Source organism: Micropterus dolomieu, linkage group LG01 (genome assembly GCF_021292245.1).
Source record: "Micropterus dolomieu isolate WLL.071019.BEF.003 ecotype Adirondacks linkage group LG01, ASM2129224v1, whole genome shotgun sequence".
Classification (NCBI taxonomy): Eukaryota; Metazoa; Chordata; class Actinopteri; order Centrarchiformes; family Centrarchidae; genus Micropterus; species Micropterus dolomieu.
Genome location: NC_060150.1, coordinates 26,382,754 through 26,402,453, shown reverse-complemented (window position 1 = coordinate 26,402,453; position 19,700 = coordinate 26,382,754). Strand labels below are relative to the sequence as shown.

The 19,700-nt window shown below is 42.7% G+C and overlaps 1 protein-coding gene across 3 annotated transcripts in view; it reads right to left on the bottom strand.

The window, feature by feature from the left end:
• mpp7a (MAGUK p55 scaffold protein 7a) overlaps window positions 1-19,700 on the bottom strand; it is a 151,082-nt gene that overhangs the window by 46,156 nt on the left and 85,226 nt on the right. For all 3 annotated transcript variants that reach the window (XM_046062724.1, XM_046062732.1, XM_046062740.1), the window contains one exon: window positions 14,111-14,242. In XM_046062724.1, coding sequence (XP_045918680.1) covers window positions 14,111-14,242 — 132 coding nt within the window. The remainder of the gene's footprint in view (window positions 1-14,110; window positions 14,243-19,700) is intronic.

The following is a 19,700-nucleotide window of genomic DNA, read 5'->3' as shown; positions in this document are numbered from 1 at the left end:
CCCTGATGCCATTTAGAAACACCACGTTTACAACTTTTATTGCAAGTGGCAATGGTGATTATAGAGCAGCACATTTAGCATGCAAGCACGGACGCATGGGGTTGTGAACCCAAATCTCTGGAAAGCAAGGAGACCATTTTATCCCCATTCAAATCACCATGCTTTATGTGTTTTTACACTAGTAGAGAAACAAACTCGGGTATCAGTGGACAAATTTGCCCATGCTCATTTTCCTTTTACACCTCAGTGACTCTCTACTAGGAGTTATTTGAAACAGCAGTCATTTTAAAGCCTTTGTTGTTCGTGATTCTCATCTGACCCACTGCCCTTCAACGTGATGGGCCTACGTGGGCCAGCCAAGCCAGCAGCAAGGGAGTTGGGGAATTATAAAGGGAGGGGGAGCCTCAGCCCCAGTCTGAACTCAGCCCTGGTACGGTAGCCAAATGAGCTCTGTCTGATAAGAAAAGCTGACAGAGGCCAAAACGCTCCAGTGGCAACTTGAGCGAGCCAGACTGGAGGGTAAGTGAAAGAACAGAAGAGAAGTCAAAAGAAGTGAAGGCGGTAGACAGTGGGTAAATGAGTGGGGGTTAGGGTTAGGACTGGGTGTGAGTGAGTGGCTCAATGAGTCAGTGAATAAAAATAAAATATAAATTAAAGAAAATGACAAGAGATCAAGACAGAAAGTGAGCAATAAAGAACTGGAGAGGGCAAAGAAAGAAAGGGATAGATAGAGATATCTTTTAGATAGGATCTTATTTGTCATAAAAGAATAAAGATGATAAGTCTATGAAATACCTCATAACGACACAAAGACATTTTTTGTAGTATTGCAGTACTTTTAAGGCTGAAACAAGCTGCACATAGGTGAGTCTGCACAGGGGTCATTTGGAGAGTTTTACATGGCTGTTTCTTTTATACGAACATAAATCTTGGATAATGTTAAATGTTTTTTTCTTCTCTGTTTCAAACCTGCCTCCCGGCAGAAGTTTGGGCATTGGGTCAGCTTGCTTGATTTCGGAGATGTGCACGTTGTCTCCTCTGCAAGCCTCTGCGACCTATGTTTATTATAACAGCTTTAGCTGTATAGGTTCACAGACATTAAGGGTTTGTCTTCATAGAGGAATAAGACCAGCTTGAGGAGGAAAACAAAAGACCAACACAAAAAGTAGAAGCAGAAAGGAAAAGAAAAGTCCTTGCTCAATATAAAAGCAAACAGGTGTGAGAAAAAGCACAGGTCAGCTCACCAGAGCCTTCAGTGAAGGCACTCTGGCCCTCATTAGATGGCAAAAAAAGTAGCTGAAGAAAGGACTATTTCTCAAATGACCACAAACTGTTGGAATAATCAACAACACCTCACATATTCAAGCTTTTTTTTCCACTATTCCCAAGTTCTGTAAGACCCCATTTTCACCGATCCTTGATTATTTAGAATGCGCCACACTTCCCCCTCCACCTCATTACAATCGACAGTCAGCTTTCTTTCTCTCAATCCTCCAGGGGTACATCTGTTACTCCTGGCGGCCTGACGAATGCCTGGGAAGCACTGAGAGGCGGCTGGAACAAGGGGGGCAAATCCAACCTCCTGAACTCGGCATCACCTCCCCCTGTGCCTTGATACCCTATGGGTGCTATCATCAGCATCCAGCCATGCATGGCCACTAATGAGGAGTCCCTGCTCTGTTAAACAAATACATAAACAGTCAGGCTAAAATCTAAATAAGCTGCATGGTGGGTGTGTGTAGGAGGCATACACAACGAAGAAACGCAGTAGGTAAAGACCCTCAAGCACAAAGATGGACTTCCTGGTGTAGCAGCTAAGCATTAGCACAAACTTTACACTGAGCCTTCAACGCCTACTGGCACATGGAAGCCATTTCGGACTTTTTCTTGCACATGGAAACAGTGCAGGAAGTCAGAAGGGGAATGTCGATGTCTGTCAAAGCACATACACGCATGAGTGACAGCATGTGTAGGTGTGTTTTTGTGTGCATGCTTGTGTGTCTGCGCGTACGTTTCTGTGGGAGCGTAGCCGTGGGCTTTTACCTGAAGTCCGGCCAAACAGGCCTGAGAGAAACCTCAAAAGACTGGATGATTGATGCTGGACAGTCACTAAGCCTGATGAATGGCCTATGCTATTTTAGCAATTAGAGACAGGGCGGCACTTAACCATCAAGTGGCTCAACTGTGCTATGTGCATGGAAAAAGATAGCATGGTGTGCACACAAGATGGTGAGACATTTTATGTTGTTAGGGGCTGATTCTATTTTCCTATAGTCAACCATCGCTGCAGTTTGCCCTTTAGAAGTCTCTCCAGCAATTAAACGTTGCAGAGCAGAAGGCACATAAATACAAAGTGAAAAATAGAGATGAGAGGGGGGTCATCGTGGACTGAGGAGGGCCTTCTAGCTGTGGTCAATTAGCCAGTAAGGCGATCCGAAAGCCTCCACTCCTAATGTGATCAGCTCCATATGCAGCAGCTGCTCCCAGCTCTATTCCTCCATTTCTAACACATAAATGCCTCCGATTGTTATTGTTGGGCTGGCCAAAACGCAACGGCTTAGACTCTGCTGTGTGATGAGAAGAACTGGAGCGACGCTCGTCCGTATCAAGCCATCACCCCTCCCACCGCGTGCACTGGAGCACACACGCTGACATGGCAGCCACATTAAGTATGTGATGACAAATGGCTCACACCTCATACAGTGCAGAGAAGAGAGAATAGGGATTTAAATTTGGATCCCCTCATGTATGAGAGTATGTTCATTAGACAGAATGGAATGGAGGCAAGACTGTCCAGGGAACTGTCAGCGCACAGCAGTGCCATGAAACTTCAGCAGATAAGAGGGGTAAGACAAGCTGGATGTTGGACGTCTCCCAATCGTTTGGCTGGAACTGGCCACAATGAGTTTCTGGCATGCTAAGTCTTTATGGGGCAATTACAGTGCCCTCTGGCTGATGGAGTGGATTGATGGCTGGATGACATGATGGAAGCTGGCTGGCTTGTACTCTGGTTGTAGGGATGACGAGACGGCTGGCTAGTTGTCTTGGTCTGGCTCATCACACGTCTCGGGGTCTAGGGCAGGCAATGTGTGGGCTGTCAAGTGAGTACCACAGTGGAAAAGAAGAATCTTAAGGTCTCGTTACTTTAGCCATGGCCGCAGCTAAAACCACTCCACAGTTACTAACCCGGCGCGGAAAACAAGCATGGTGCTCCATTTCAAACACACGGCACTCGGCCCGTAACGACCACTCAAAACATCGCCCCGTGAACCGAACGCTGTAGCATTTTACAAACATTATTTCTCCTTCCAAATTGAGAGCGACAAAGGAAAACAAACGCGAGTGGCCCGGGCAGAGAGGCCGACGTGTTTTGACATGATGTCACTTAACAGCAAAAGTGTAACAACGACAATAAACTCCTGCTGACGGCTGTGTTGACTGCTATGTTTAGAGGTATAAATACAAGTGTAGTGGAAACACATGCTGGCGTTCTTCACACCAGATGTCGACCATGGAAAAACCAAATACAAAGTGGGAATGGGCCTCCTGGACATTAAAATACAATTACCTCCAATCATATCTGGTGTTGGAGTGTGTCATTTCATCTTACCTCACTGAGATGGCACAGAGCCCCCCACACATAACACACATGACCGTTCCACACACCGAGTCCAGCATATTTATGAGTTTTTACACACTTCACACAAACGCCACAGACTTCAGTGCTGCTCAGAAAGAGTAAAATCATGTCATATTAGTGTATTCACTCACGATCAGAAAATCCATTTAGTGTTATGGTCACCTATAAAGATTATTACGCCGCTGTAAAGAATTAGCAGGAGCCCAGATGAAGATCTGCATTATTGTTGCAAAGACGGAGAAAAAAGACAGAAGCCGCAGAGCAGTGAAAGGTACTTGAGGTTTTATGTCAAATGATTTTTTAGATGATGCAACAGAGCTGCCGCTGCAGGCCAATCCCCTCTGGGTGACCTGTTGCATGCCTTTCCACCTGTTTTATTAAATCACTTGTGATTGCAACTAATAAAAGCTACTCCCCCCACCCTACCTATTCCTCCCTCATTCCTAGTCTCCCTCTTGCACTAAACCAGGCTCCGGTTTCCCTTTTTATTTCCTTAACCCCGGTCTTGACCTTGCAGTCGTAATTAACAAGTATACTGAGAAAAAGGAAAATTGTGGGTCATTATTATGATAATTATGGTGAGCGGGAGAGGTTCCAGGAGAAGCTGCCAGGTAATGTAATGCAGAGGGCCCTGTGACGGAACGGCTTACCTTCATTTGTCTTCCCCCACCCCCGCTTTCCTTTTCCTCCTCTGCCTCTTTAAACCTTAATGTTAGCGCAAGTCATTACCCAGTTGCTATGAAAACACGCTTAGTAGCCCACCTCAGTACTTCAGACAGGTGAGGGTGAATTTGGGTGTGTGACTCTACGTGTAAACATGTGGCTATCTCACCAAAATGTGTGTATTTGTTTCCATACTGTCTGCATGAATCACCATGTAGACAGAGTGGAATCGCCGTCTCTTTGCTATAAGCTGGACAGTGCCAGATATTTAGTCATTATGTACCGTATGTGTGTGTGTGTTTTGTCTGTGAGCCCTGCATGAGCTGTATGAGTGCACACAAAGAGACAGTTGTGTCATTGAGAGAGGTCTATCTCTGCTCTGGGACTGTTTGGTGTTTTCCCTGTCGTTATCCTGAGTAAAGAAAACAGCACTTTCACATGTCACTTCTCATTTCCAACATGGGCTGGGAAGCAGGGCTGCTGAGGAGCACCCGGCCCAACCGGCAACAATGCCCACATTCAGCCTCTGAGCTCTCTGGCTGTTGAAACGCAGGACGGAAAAGAGCAGAGTGCCGGGATGTGTGTCCACATTTATGATTACACATGATGGGAGGAAGACATTTTATTTAAGAGGGTCGTGAGATTAGGATCTGGGAAAGCCTCAGATGTGGCTTTGGAAGCCGTGCGTTTTTACATTCACAACTCAACAGGCTGCAAGGGTGGTGTTAGAGCTGCTGGACTGAGTGCTGTACAAGTGCACACATACAAACAAGCACAGGGGCCCTTCCAGGTCTGCTTTATGAAATATTGTTTTTATTTTTGCATCAATGTGAATCATTAAGTACCTTAGTTTAAAGTTTCTAATTTGCCGGATAAGCCAAAAAAATTATATAAATCACATATACTGTCCCAAACACAGAGGCATACTTTACATACACTCAATCACATTAGGATGCTCAATTTATTTACGGTTTATTTTATGAGGGACCGATACATGTAACATAGATACACTGAAAACAGCAAACCAATGTGTACCATGTTGTTTTTAGCAGTTGCTTATTTGCAACACCAGTCCCTAGAAGGGCTTTTGCAACCTATCACATTGACCTGCAGCATGACCACCTAAAGCTGCCCCATGATAACCTGTGATAGACTTGATCATGATAGTAATAATAATATAATTAAATGCAATGTTACTTAGGAATACGTTCTTTGTAGTCTGTATCTTAACAACTAGGGAAACAGGCATCACTTTTTTATCATTTTGTTTTTGTAATAGGCATTTCAGTAGTGTCCAGGGAAAACTTACATTTAATATGATAAATTACATAATTCTTTCAGCAAATATCTATGTTAAGAAGTGCCGTCCAAATTGTCTTTCAAGTCAATTCGTCTTTCCTCTCCGTGCATAAAAGTCTAGTTCACACTACACGATTTTTAGCCCGATATGCCGCTCGGCGACAGTCAGGCTATGATCGGGGGTAAATCAGCGGTTGATCAGCGGTCGGCAGTCGTTATGTGTGAACTACAATGCATAAAAACGGCTCCCCGACTCATTTCTGACACATCGCCGATGTCTGCCAGATATCTAGCATGCAAAATATCTGGAGGAGTCGGCCGACTCAAAATCCACATCCAGCCAATGAGAGCAGGCAGCTGGCAGAGCAGGCAGCTACTTTTTCTCTGCAAAACACTTTTTTACTCACCTCCAGCTCTCTCTGTAGCTCTGACATCCCTGCAACCTGTGTGTGCTAATCCATTCTTTCACCCATATTCTTTGTCTTTATAATTGGTTTCTTTATAATAACAAACAACAACTGTTTAATGTGTAGGTTCGCGTCATTTCCCGTTTCACATGTTTTCTTGACAAAACATGGTTTGGAGACCTGTGTCGGGTGACTCATTGTCAGCTCGTGTAATGTGTGATCCACCGTCACCTAGTGTTAACGCCACAACGACTTCAAGACTCCCGTTAAGGTTTTGACACAAATCTGGCTCTGTGGCTAGCAACTGGATAGTAACGGTAAGAGAAGTGGTCCTGTGCCCAAAAGATGTAAATGTGACAAAAGACAGCCTTGTTCTCAGTGAAACGCCACTGAATAAATAAGGACAAAAAAACAACATGGACATCTCTAAATGTGTGTCCTCTTGACATTTACAAATATGATACATACAGTTGGTCTGTACATTTTAACTGATTTCTACCAATTACTGTATAGTGAACAACTCTGCAAGGATTTAAATGAAAAAAATAATAATATAAGTTGAAATAAAATATCTAAGATTTTTCTATGTACACAAAAGGCTTATTTCTCTCAAATTTAGTTAACATATTTGTTTAAATCCATGTTAGTGAGCACTTCTCTGCCAAGACAATCTATCCACCTGACAGGTGTTGCATATCAAGCTGCTGATTATGTCTTGCAGTTTATCTATTAAAAAGACATTCATTAGGCACTGAACTATGGACTTCACATAGCAAGGGCTACAAATATGATATCAGGTTGTTGATTGTGGTCTGTGGAATGTTGGTCCACTCCTCCTCAATGACTGTGACAATGTGACTGTTATAAATGTAAATGCTCCGTATTTGTATAGCGCCTTTCTAGTCTTTTCGGCCACTCAAAGCGTTATACATGCTGATCCAGAGCATCCCTAACATGCTCAATCTGCAATATACGTAGTGGGTGCAGAAAACATCCCAGTTCTTCCATGAAGGCCATGGATGAACTTGGATGCGCCTAAATAGCTCTGCCTCCTCTCGCTCACAGTGCCGTCTTCTGGTCACTTGTCTCATTCCCGTTTTTTTTTTTCCCCCTCTTGCCTTTTCAACAAGTCCGGCCCTACTGTACTGTGATTGGCTAGTACTCATTGGCTAGTACTCATCACTTACAAGCAAGCCCATATGAAAGAACAAAACCAAATTGGGCAAAGCATCTGCAGGGCTGACACGCTGACCTCTATAAAGAACCTCGAGAGGTTGAAGTATTAAACAGATGGTCCAGTAAACTGTTGTTGATAAGCTTGTTGTCCTGTTTTTTTCCTAACAGACATTTATAATTCTTAAAACTAAGCTAATCCCCCTCAGAGCTGTCAGACCTGAGGAATCTAAAGGCAGCACAGTTTCACGTGATAGGAAATACTTTGACTAAGGTCAGAAGTAAATTAACTGATGCTGTTCTGCTTAACACACAGTACTATTAAAGTTACTTAAGATAAGTTGATTAGATAAGTTAGTAATTCAATTCAGTAATTTAATCAACGTGTATTAAAAATAAATTTTTTAAGCTTTTGTATCGAAGTTAGAAATGTCAGTATCATGACAACACTAGGCCATACCACAATGCCACCACAGGACATACTATCTATCGGTGTAAGCTACTGCAATTGTAAATTGTGCTTTAAGAAATGAAATGTAGTCAGTACGGGATATACAGAGTAAAGTTGTTTTTAGTTCTATTATGCAAACACGCACAAACATGCACATGACACAATCACATTATTACACACATAAACATAAAATGAAAGCTATACAAAAGAGAAAAAAAACCCAAACCGAAATAACTGCACTTGCACACATACACTCTCCACAGTCAATGACACGCATGCGCTCTCCTTCAGATAAAAACACAACAATCCATAAAATAATACTATAGCAGAAAAAATTGTGGGCAGTTGGACCCGGTGCCATATACAAACACAACATGACATAGTGAGCCAGTCAACCTCAGCAGTGCTCTCCACTTGTCCCCATGTTTTAAAGCGTGGTGCTCCATCTTCCCTTACAGTGCTCCCAAGACAGTGTGGCCTAATCCATCAAGTGAAAGAGGTATTGCTTTTAAAGCACATGGGTCTATCTGTAAAACACTAGCATGTGTGCTGTCTGCTCTAATCTCATTAGCTGCTCCATTAATTCCCAGCCAGTGTCATTACTTTCCCCTAGCTTTCCACATTGTGATGTAAACAGACAATAAAAAAGTCACTTTTAAAAAACAAAACACATACATCTATCTAGTCTCTTCCTTTGATAACTGCCTCAATCAAGAAATTCTTTCCAAGGTTTTCAGCAATACTCAAACGTTGTTCATTGTGTAAACCTGCGTTTGTATACATTCACACCAGAGCAATTTAAATACATAATAACGCGAAGGGTGTTTTGGGCTCGGTTGAAAAAGGACTGCAACTATCTGAATGAATGCGTTTATGAAGGCTTCCAGACAAATGGAATCAGAGCAGCCACGATCCGACAGTCCTAGTTGTGTCAGAAAGGAGAGGAGGCCCGCCCGCAGCAGATGAGAAAAGCATGGCATGTCAAATTGCCAATAGCTCATTCCAACGACTGCCATTCATGGAAAACTAACTTTGTCACAAACCGAATCGATCACAAGACTTTTCTGTCTCGTTGCAATTATCAACTCCCTTATTAAGTAAAGAAAATCCACCAACATCAATCATACAGTTGGAGCTTTTACAATAATAATGTTGGACATGTCATCTACATTTGTATGTGCAGCAACTACTATAGCTCTGAAGTTGTGGGTCTATAATGAGAAGTCCAGCCAATCCACTGGTTTCCCGTGGCTGGGGCGGCTGGGTGGCCGGGCCCAGTAGTGGTATAGTTCAATTGATTGGTGCTAGCTGGTGCCAGGCAGGATGCTATGCTAGGTTGGCAATGCGAATTGGATGGCACAGACCCTGCAGTCTACAGTTTCCATTGGGTTGCACCCAGTGACACCCAGTCATAATGGGAAAACCAATCGTGTGTGCAATAACACAGAGCAGAGAGAAAAAGGGGAAGAGGAAAGGAAGGAGAGTGATAGAGCCTGACATGGATCCTGTCACATTCCTGGCAGCAGGGGTTTTATGGCTTCTAATGATGCCTAACAACCTAGGATGGAAGAACTGAGGGAGAAAGGATGGATAGCGGGTCAATTTTGCACTGTTAATGACACATTTGCACATACCCAGGAATGTGGAAAGGTGCACAACAAGCTATATTCATGAACAACAGGTGCCCATATAGATACAGCAGAGAAGGGAGAAGGGTAACTCCTTACTTAAGGACAGAGAATGTAATATAAGTAGTAACATCTTAAAAGGACTAATGCCTTAAATGAAATATGTTACAAAAAATGTAAATACACAAGAATGACCAGAGAAATGGGCCTGATAGCAAAACCAGATGAAAGAAATTACTTAGAGAGGGGAAGAAAGAGAGGCTCTGAGAAAGAGAAAGATGGTGTGCTAGTCGAAGGACGACTAAAGATGAACTGAATGGGAGAAGTGAATGAACGGTACCCCAACGGTGATGAGAGCCGGCACTGACCGAGTGGCACTGAGCGAGCCAACAAGTAATGTATAAAACGAACACGAAAACAGCGGGGCGTGCACGGCGAGCATCTCCAAATCTGCTATTTACATCTGCGTCACAGGGCTTCAAGAACATCCAAATGAGGGGAACAGAGCCGGCCACAGCAGGCTTGTCAGCCTCTAATGTTCTCACATCATAGCCATGGTCGCCCCGACCAGCTGTGGTGTACCCTTCTGTGGGCGTTCGGAGTCTGCCTCTTAACGTATTTTGTGTGTGAGGATTTGGATTTTCCAGAATGCTTTGGGATGATGCTGTGGCTTCTCCACGACAAAGAAATGTCAGTTAACAAGTTCTTTAGCCAGTAGTTCATTAAATGATGACTGCAAATAGCACCAGTCTCAAGAAAATGTCATTTACACAAATGACAAAAAGCTGTGACAACTTTTTGAAGGTTGACATTTTGGTATCACATATTTTACTCCTCTCTCGATCCTCCAAGCTCCTTGATCTTTTTCAATTTTGGCTGGGGGACATGAGTTGTGTAACACCAGTGCATTCAGTTCTCCTATTAGTCAGTCTGCACTCAAGCCCTTTATCACCGGAGGCAAACTTCACCAGTATATCAGCTACACTGCCACATACTCAGCCCTGACGCAACCCCCTTAACATTCAAATTTAGACCCCCATCAAAACTGTTCTGAAACCTTATCCAAAACAGCACATTCTTTCAATAAAAAGACATGGCTCAGCTGATGTTTCTGTATGCGAGCACATGTTTATGCCGCTCTCCGAACCCAATTATTTCATTGTCCCGACACTCAAGCTAATAAATCAGCTGGATTAGGAGAGCAGAGGGAGAGCAGGGAGTACAACAGAAACAGGGGGAAGAAGAAGAAGAAGAGGGAGGTTGTCCTGGAAGATAGAGTTTTTACAGTTTCACTGAAATGTGGCATGAAGTCACGCTCTGAGAAATTGTAGCAATTAATCAGAGCTACTGAATACTATCCACTCAACTAATCACAATTAACTTAATGAATGAGTCACAAGGAAAAGGGCCTGCATGCTAACTAAAACCCAGTCCCCACAATGCCCAGAACTAAAGAATGAGACAGTGAATGAGAAAATAAAAGAGAGCAAAGTAAGGAGAGACGGAAAGGAAATTAGATATTGTATAGCCGCATTGTTATGATGTCAACTTTGAGAATTTCAGGCTGATTATATGAAATTGCGAGTTAAAGGGCACATCCAAATCAATTTGGTGCGGCAGTGAATGTGGACCCTGCACAATTAGAGGGTTTTTTATTGGTTAGTGGAATGGCTGTGACTTCACCATGAGCATCTGACCCGCTGGCTGTTTCCTTAATGTATGATCTAACTGTTCATTAGGGTCAGTTTCCCGTTAAAGATGTACAGGATGAGAATTGGCAAGGGACCAGAGGTAAATGCGCAACCTTAACATTTAGTGTCAAATTAGAGGGTCACAAAAACTGAGTAACTTCACCTCTACAAATGACAAAGTAACTTGAGTTTTTGAGGAGTATTAGGACCATTTCACACTAAGTGCAAATTTTTGACATTTGTCAATGCCATGTCAGCACTTTTATGTGTGGAATAAGGAGCTGTAATGTTGTGAAATAATTGTATTGTCTTTTCTGCATGACGAGCAAGTTCAGAAGTGAAAATCTGGGGGGAGTATAGTGGTGCAGGTGCACATGCTTCTTTCTTGTGTTAAAACTTTGCCTAAAATGTTTTCTTTCTTTCTTTATTGCAGTGGAGGAGGTAAAAGATTGTGGAGAAACCATTATGACGTGTTCAACAGACAGACAGTTACATGATAAATGGCGGAAGCAAAAACAACAACACAGATACACGAAGGCTGTGGAGTTAAAAGATTAAAGTATGTTCACAAGTTTCACTTTTTTCTGCTGCAAATCTTTTAATGTGCATAAAAATAACACGTTGCGGAGTATACATTTAGCGTGAAAGGCCTTTAGCTATACAGCAGTTTTGAAGCCACAGTAGAGGTCCCACTGTTCCTGTTATAAGTAAGTTATATTCCTACAGCACTCTGCTCCATTCCCACAGGAACTATTTGATGAATGCAAGTCTTACTCTCTCGGGATATATTAATTCTTCAGTGGTCAAAAGATAGAGAAGAGTCATAGGTTCTGACCAGAAGTGTGTGGTGTGTGTGGCAAATAAGATGTTGGAAGATGCAACCATAGTCTTTCTCTGAGGTTCCAAGCACTTGCCCAAAAAGGGGCCGGAGTAGATATCTTGTTTTAATCTTCTAAAGTTATTCAAGTTAGCCTTCTCTTTATGCCCCCAGTACAAATACAAGACCTCTGCATGTGACATTTCAGACACTGCTTACTGCCACAATAGCATCCCTTTAGTATTTATTGTATTCTTTCATGCATACACAGAAAAAAAGTATGCCCTGCAGGATAATCCAAATGTTGCCCACACCATGGCTAGGCCTAAATTATAGCCACAGGAGATTGTGGGCAGCAGCTGTGCCCCTATGGGCAGTGAGAGGACAGCTAAGACTTGCTAGGAAGAATCTGCTCAAACATTCTTCCCATTACTCCAACATGTAAGACGTCGTCATATAAATGTACCTTGAACCTTGATATACTTTAGTGGCTGTTACATTTACATTTATGAATAAAATGTGTTGTCTAATGCAAGTTGGATATTATCATGACTTGACTTCCTACTATAATCTAATGCTGTAGCCTGTATTGCATCAAAGCCTATAGCGAGTGAACCTAAGTCAATACACTGGTAGAAAACTAAGCTGCCATGACAACAATACTGCAGTGATATGGATGATATATTGTATTCTATGAGGCACATTCAATTAAAGCTCGTTTACAAAATGGGCCTAGTGTTGACCCCTAAAAGAATTCTAGAGGCATAGGACCTTCTCTACTTAGTCACTTTGAACACACACAATAACCAGTGGGACCTAAAAACATAAAACTGAGCCACTACATTACTACACAAATATATTCCACATAATTAACATCTTCAGTGTCATACAATAATACACAATATAACAGACATCATAAATGTGTGTTTCAGGGCTCTCAGAAGCCAAATCACTTAGACAAAAAAAGAATCAAGTCATGTAATGGAATAACACCAGCTAGGTGATTAAGCTGACCGGGGCGGGTGTAAATCACATTATGGTTTCAGGGAATGTGATCCAACATCAGACTTGGGAGAGGCCAGAGTAGGAAGCACCCGCGACAATGTGTGTTGAAAGGGAGAGCAAAAATTCCTCCAAGCCACATTATTACGTTCAGCAGCTACACAGAACATGCAACAGGCAGGGACCCAAAAATGGCTGAGGTGTATTCTCCTTCCCCCAGGGTGTGGTGAGAGGAGTGCGCGGGCCTGGAGCCAAGATGGTGGTCAGGGCGAAAACCACAAAGTGAAAATAGAGGCGGCCGGGGCCAAGACACGTCCGGCACAGATCAAAGGTGGGCCGCGCCTCAACACAGACAGATGGAGACCATCGAGATTTTGAGTAGTGGAGTGTTTATGTGTCGCAGAACACTGATGTCAGTCAATTAAATTGAAGAATCACAACAATGGCTAAACAAAGATAATCATCATCAAGTTTAAAAAAAGAATGGTACGCGGTGCAATCAAAACCAGCGGCAATTAAGTTTGGTGGGGTTAAAGGGGCACAATCCCAAATATGCCTCACTAGTTGACTATGGAACAAGAGCCATCAAACAATGTATACAGAGACACCCAGGGTGGAGTGAAAATGAGAAGGCCAGCAAAGACATCGCTGCAATAAGAGTTGGGGCCCAAAGCCGAGACAGACGGGTGGTTGTTGACGTCTGTTACAATGTCTGAAGAGCACGGACGTGAGAGGCATGTTACAATGAGAGAGCAACACTGACCAGGATAGAAAAGGAAGCTGTTCGCAGACAGCAAGCCTAGACTGGCTGAAAATACTCATGGCCAAGAGCAGGGTAATTGTGGTCGGTTATGGTGTGCTTACAACTTCAAGGTTGTGGGTTGGATTCCCATAGCCAAGTACCTCAAAAGCATGTATGGTATTGGCTGGACTTGTGGTATGGATACTGCTTTGATACAAGACGAATTCAGAAATTCAGGCTTTAGTGAAGAAAGCCTAGATTTTTATAAATATGTTAATCACAAATAATAAAGAACCTGATAGAAAATCTATGTTGGAAACTGAAATTGAGTATTTTTATGCCTTCATTGGAAGCTAACAATAGCAGGGATATGGATAACGACTTGCAACACAAAATCCCTGGCATCCCATGACTCAATCCAGAGATTTTGAGGCACATGGTTGGTGCTTTTACCCCTAGGCCACTGGGGCACCCCTAAGACATTTTTTACAACCTGTTAACATCCCAAAACGGCCGTCAAACTTCTGGGGGCTACTGAAAACCACTTTGTACAAATCAAATACATAATTTCTCAAGATAACTGACAAAGTTACTTACAAGAGGTTCCTTGTTTTTGACGAGTCTTATGATTTTCACCGAATCCTCATCATCGTCAATGTCTTCAGGCAGTGGAGGTAGTTCGGGGTCGTAACCCTTCTGGGCGACGGTGTCATGGACTGACAGAAGGCTCTAAAGGAGGGAGAGGGATAGAGGGATGGATGAGCGGAAAGAAACAAGAGGCAAGGGTTATCAGTCAAACCATAAAGGCCTTAGCTTTACCTCTGTCTAATTAGCCAAATAAAGTATAGCAATACATGTTATAAAGAATTCAATCCATCATTTCTTTCTTTAAGCAGGACAGAGAAAATGCAGAGACTGCAGGGATGATGGTTATGGATTGGGGTGTCTCCCTCATGTGCTGGGTGATGGATTTGAAAGCATCCAGAGCCAGAACTTGCAGCTACATGCGTTAATTGCCATTAGGCCCATGTTCACCTTCCATACATCTCTCTGATTAAAGGCAGTAAGTGAAAAGCCCCCCCCCCCCAATTTTGCTCGCAACTGGCAACTTGGCAATTGGTTTCAGTACCAATGCTTTCCAGGGCAAGGTGGTGAACACTCCGAGAAGCAATGTTCTACACAGTTCGGCGGCAGGCTCAAAGTAATGAAGTTCTCATTCGCCTCAGATATTTCACACGTTCACGAGCAGACATAAAAAAGAGACGGGATGCAGACAAGAATGATGCCATTGAGACATTCATTTTTCAAACTATTTAACGACTCCATGTCCGGACCAAGATGCAGCTGGACGCGTGCTGCTTTTTCCGTGGTTGAGGAGGGGAGAGAAAAGTGAGAAAAACATCTTCCACCCCATGTGCCAGACAAAAGTAGAGAGAGTGAGAGAGAAAAGGAGAGAGAGACAGAGAGAAGGATATGGTGAGAAGAGGAGCAGTGTGTTTTATGACATGGGAGCATGCTGCAGTACAGCATTCAAGATGTTGCTAACTGGGAGCAGATGAGAGGAGGAGACACAACTGGGGCTGTGTGGCCAGGATCCACTGTGGGATGAGCTGACCAACAGTCATTCAAATGCAGACACAGAGTTTATCTTGTTTACTTGTAATGACCTGGTTCTATTTATTCCCTATATTCCTTTACTGTAACTACAATAAAGGATGATTCCGGTTTATTACAACTCGGCTCTTTCTTTTATAGTTTTAGTCATCATTCCTATCTGCATTAATAACATTTTGCTCATGGGGAACCCCAGTGGCCTAGGGGTAAAGGGCGCTGACAATTAATTGCAATTAAGTGCCACATGCGAGCCTGACCATGGATCTTTGTTGCATGTCATTCCTCGTCTCTCTCTCCTCAAATTTCCTGTCATTCTAATACTGTTCAATCTGTAATAAAAGGCATAAACTGTCCCCCGAAATTTTAACAATTATATTCTACAAAGTTAATTGCAGTGACCTAAGAATGTGGCAACATCACTAAAAAAAAGTCCATTGGGCCAAGAAACATTAAGACAATCACTCAGGTTTTAAACAAAGCCGGATAGGTAAATTATTTGCAAAAGAAAACAAAGGGAAACAATAAAGGGATTACTATAACTGTTCCATGTAAACATCAAGGAACATCCTGGTTCAGTTTTGACCTACCATACTTACCCTAACAGTCCTGAGCCAAATGGGATGTTTACTGACATTTCAGGTGTGCTCACTTTCAGTTTTACCTCCGAATTAAGTGGTTTAGAAAATCTGGCTAGACTGCTGGCTTATTAACAGCTTGTCTGATCTGACTGTAATGTTTGTCCCGTCAGATCTAGCTGTAGAAGATATCGCTGTTTTCCCAGACACTAGCAGTTAATTCAAAATCAAATCAAAACCAAAAAAAGCAAAGGCCAAAGCAACAAAAGTAAGATCCAAGTTGTAATAAAATTGAATTTTCCTTTAACTCACCTAATCTAATGACTAATTTCTGCTCCTACCCAAAACCTACTCTTTATACTAACCCCTAAGGTTCTAACTTAAACTGGCCCACTGGAACAGTGCAGACCAGACAAAATGACCAAAAAATTTATTCAAATTCCCAGAACACACATTTAATTTCATATTTTTCCCTTTCTCATCTTTCCTCTCTGAATTGTTTTCTTGGTCCTCCTGTCCAAGCTTCTCTCAGATGCCATTAATCCTCTCTTCTTTGTGTTTGCTCTTCTTCAGTTTTATCTTTCATGTATTTTCCCCAAAATGTTCCCAGCAACAGTATGTTCATTTCTCAGAACAGGCCTAACAATGTGTTCCTGGCTTTCATCTGCACCATACATAAATACACACTTTGTGTTGCATTTTATGTCTGGGGATGCTGTCATTATGGTATTGAAATATTGTCTTGGAACGCTGGGAACGAAAACTGTTTGCAGATGAGACAATAAAAGTAAACTAAAAGGCAATGTTACCCCAATCCTTTGCTCGATATAACATATAAAGTATATTTTGTCCAGACATGGATGAAGGGTTTCACAGTTGCAGCAATGTTGTGATGTGATCAGTGATGTTGCATTGTGATACTCACAGCAACGATTAACACGTATGACCTTATAACAGACCCATAGAACCAAACACACTGTTTCTTTACAATAACTTGTATGTACTGCTTCACGTACATTTAATTTATTGACAGCATGTCGAATGTTTTCATTTTTTTTCAAGATATTACTTCAAAGTGTATACATCTCATACAGAAAATGAAACCTTGCGCTTACCCAAAACAAGTGCGACCAGTGGTGAGATGCCGCTGTGGGGTAGATTTGGTTTATGAAAGACACCAGCAATGCAACACAATACGTAAAATAAGAGCAACTGAAATGTCAGATGGGTTGGTTGGGTCATGTTTAATTATATACCATTACACGTTACAGTTTAGGTGGAAATGACAACAGAAATAAACAAATTTGCAGATTTTAAATATCTCCGCAATTCAAATAAGAATCTGCCCGGGAGTGTTCAGTCTATTATAGCCAGTGAATGGAAGTAGCACTTCATTCAGAACTGAATAAAACATAACAGGGCAAATATTTAAAAAAGAATGCTACTGACTTTGTGGCCACCGTCTCGTTTTCTTTACCTTCTTTTTCTCTGTTTTTTTTCGCCCACATGGGGTATGAGAAAACCAAATTTTATTTGGCGCTGTATCAAATTCCCAGAGTTCTCCGAAAACATCCATCCTCCAGTTAAAGCCAGCCCATGCCGTGACAGCAAACCCGGAGAAAAGGGAAGATTTTTTGAGTTTGAGGTTAGATACATGTGGGGTTGTGGTTCTCTTTATGGTGTTTGACTGTCAGTCACAGCACCTGATCTGGGTCATGACAACATGTGGGTCAGCCAGGCGTCCATCAGCGTCTCAGCAGGGTGTGACACCCATGCAGGCCTGGAGCTCGAGAAGCAGAACTACAGTGTTTTGCTGACGCTGATCAGCATTAGTCCCCTAGAATGAGTTTGTAGTAGTGCGGAAAAAATGTGTTACTCTGTCTACTGACTTATAAAACCCTTTCTCTAAGCTTTTAAGCCCTTTGTGCTTATTTTTCTCTTTCTAAACATTGTTTTCCATTGTCATTTGTCTGATTGTAACCTGTGAAAATAAAATAAACTCAACTTAAACCCAAATGATTTGCTGCTTGTCTCCGTTTTATGTCACAGTAAACAGTAAACGTTGGCTTATGGACTGTTGGTTGAACAAATTACAAATGCGAACATGTCAACTTAGGCTTCAGGGAACTGAAATGTGCAACTTTATATTCTGACTTTAGAGACTCAGTGTTGAAGAACACTTTTGTGCTCACACTATTGTGCTCTCTCTCTCCCCAACATATTTCCTTTTCATGCTCACCTCAACCTTTCCTCCGCTAACCTGCCAGTTGCCGTTTCCTCTGAACTCTATCCATCAGGCCTAATATCCGGACCGGTGAATGTCCTCTTATCGACGGCACTTCCTTAAATGTGGCATTGCTCTCCATTGCCACATTCTCCCCATGGTCGTGCTCAATAACCCATAACAGAGTCAGAGCTAATTCCTTGTAAAAACTTTCTAGAAAGTAGCAATAACAGCTGTATACTAATGGACAGCACATGGTACATGCCCTGGCTGGTGACCGCTGACATGTACAACTACATAGGTAAAAATGTTTTACACACACACACACACACACACACACACGTCTCTGTATGGAAGCTTTCTTCCTGGGCTGATATGTGTAAGCGGGTCTTGTTGTACCTCACTGTTGGTGGATTAACCACCTAATCACATCTAGAGTTATATCCATATAGAGACCCTGCAGCTGAGGCCACAGGAGGAAAGGAGAAATGAGAGTGAGAGACGGAAAAAAAGATGAAGGGAAGCAAAACCACCCTTGTTTTCCAGGCATCCCGTCCTTTCTTGGTTCGCGTGTTTGTATTCATTAGGCATAATAGGGATCCTAGAAAAACAGATCACTGAGCTTGACTAAATAAACCTGCACGTACATTCCTGGCATTGGCCTCTCATTAAAGCCCCCAGCCCTGTCACCGGCCCACTCATTTTTCAGCTGGTGGTACTGGATCGGTGCAGGGTAACCACTCTCCCCAGGCGTGAACTGCTGTGAGCATTCTGCCTTGGAGGCGCTGGTGTAACCCAGCTGGGATTTGACACTCATGCCCACCCTTTCTAAGCCTTGAACCTCAGTATGCACTGCCCAGAGCCAAACACATTCTGCAGGCGTACACACACACCTACTTCCGTACATGCTGGCGGAAACAGCTGGCCATCATAATTGAAACTTTCATCACTGTCAATATTAGTTTTGCTGAGGGAGGCTAATATGTGTGAAAGTTGTTTTTTCATGTGCAAATCGTAAAAGAGAAAGTTTGAGGCAGAGAGGGAAGGCGAGAAAGAGAAAGAAAGAAAGAGAGAGGGGAGTTTTAAAGAGTCTGATTTACATCCACACCCTAGGAATGGATCATTTCAGCCATAATTAAGAGTGATACAGTTACTATCGCACAGAGACGCCATTCAAAGGCAGCAGCCATCTGCTTGTGTTTTACACCCCCGGCCCTGTGATTTACACTGGGGCTGGCTGGTATGGTATCAAATGCCCTAGAGGACAGATGGAGACAAAAAGAGAGCAAAGTTTTAATACTTTATTCTCGAAGCCCACATGCTGCCTACAGTTTGAGACAAAATGTCAGGAAACTGCCAAGAGCCTCCATGCCTCGGTATGTTACAGTCAGTGCCGTCCCTCCAAACCAAGATGCTGGAACTAATCTATTGTTGACCGAATGTTCCCGCTCAAGCCAGCAGGAGTGTTGAGGCCCAGACACTCAAAACCAAGAGTAGAGGTCATGAAGCAGGTAGAGAAATTGTGTGCAAGTGTGTGAACATATGCAGATGTCAATCTCTCAACTTGATAACACCAGGTATGACGCTTTCCCTCACAAACTGACACCCAAAGAAATAGCTTTCTCTGAAGTTTTTATTTTTTTTGTGGCAGCCATGAAATGTTTGAAATAAATCTTTGTTAATTCTAGTTAAGAGATAAAATGTCACTGCACTGTAGGTCGCCTCCCTTGGCCTCAGTTGCTTGTGTGCTTCCGACAGTGCTGTCGGCCGGCAG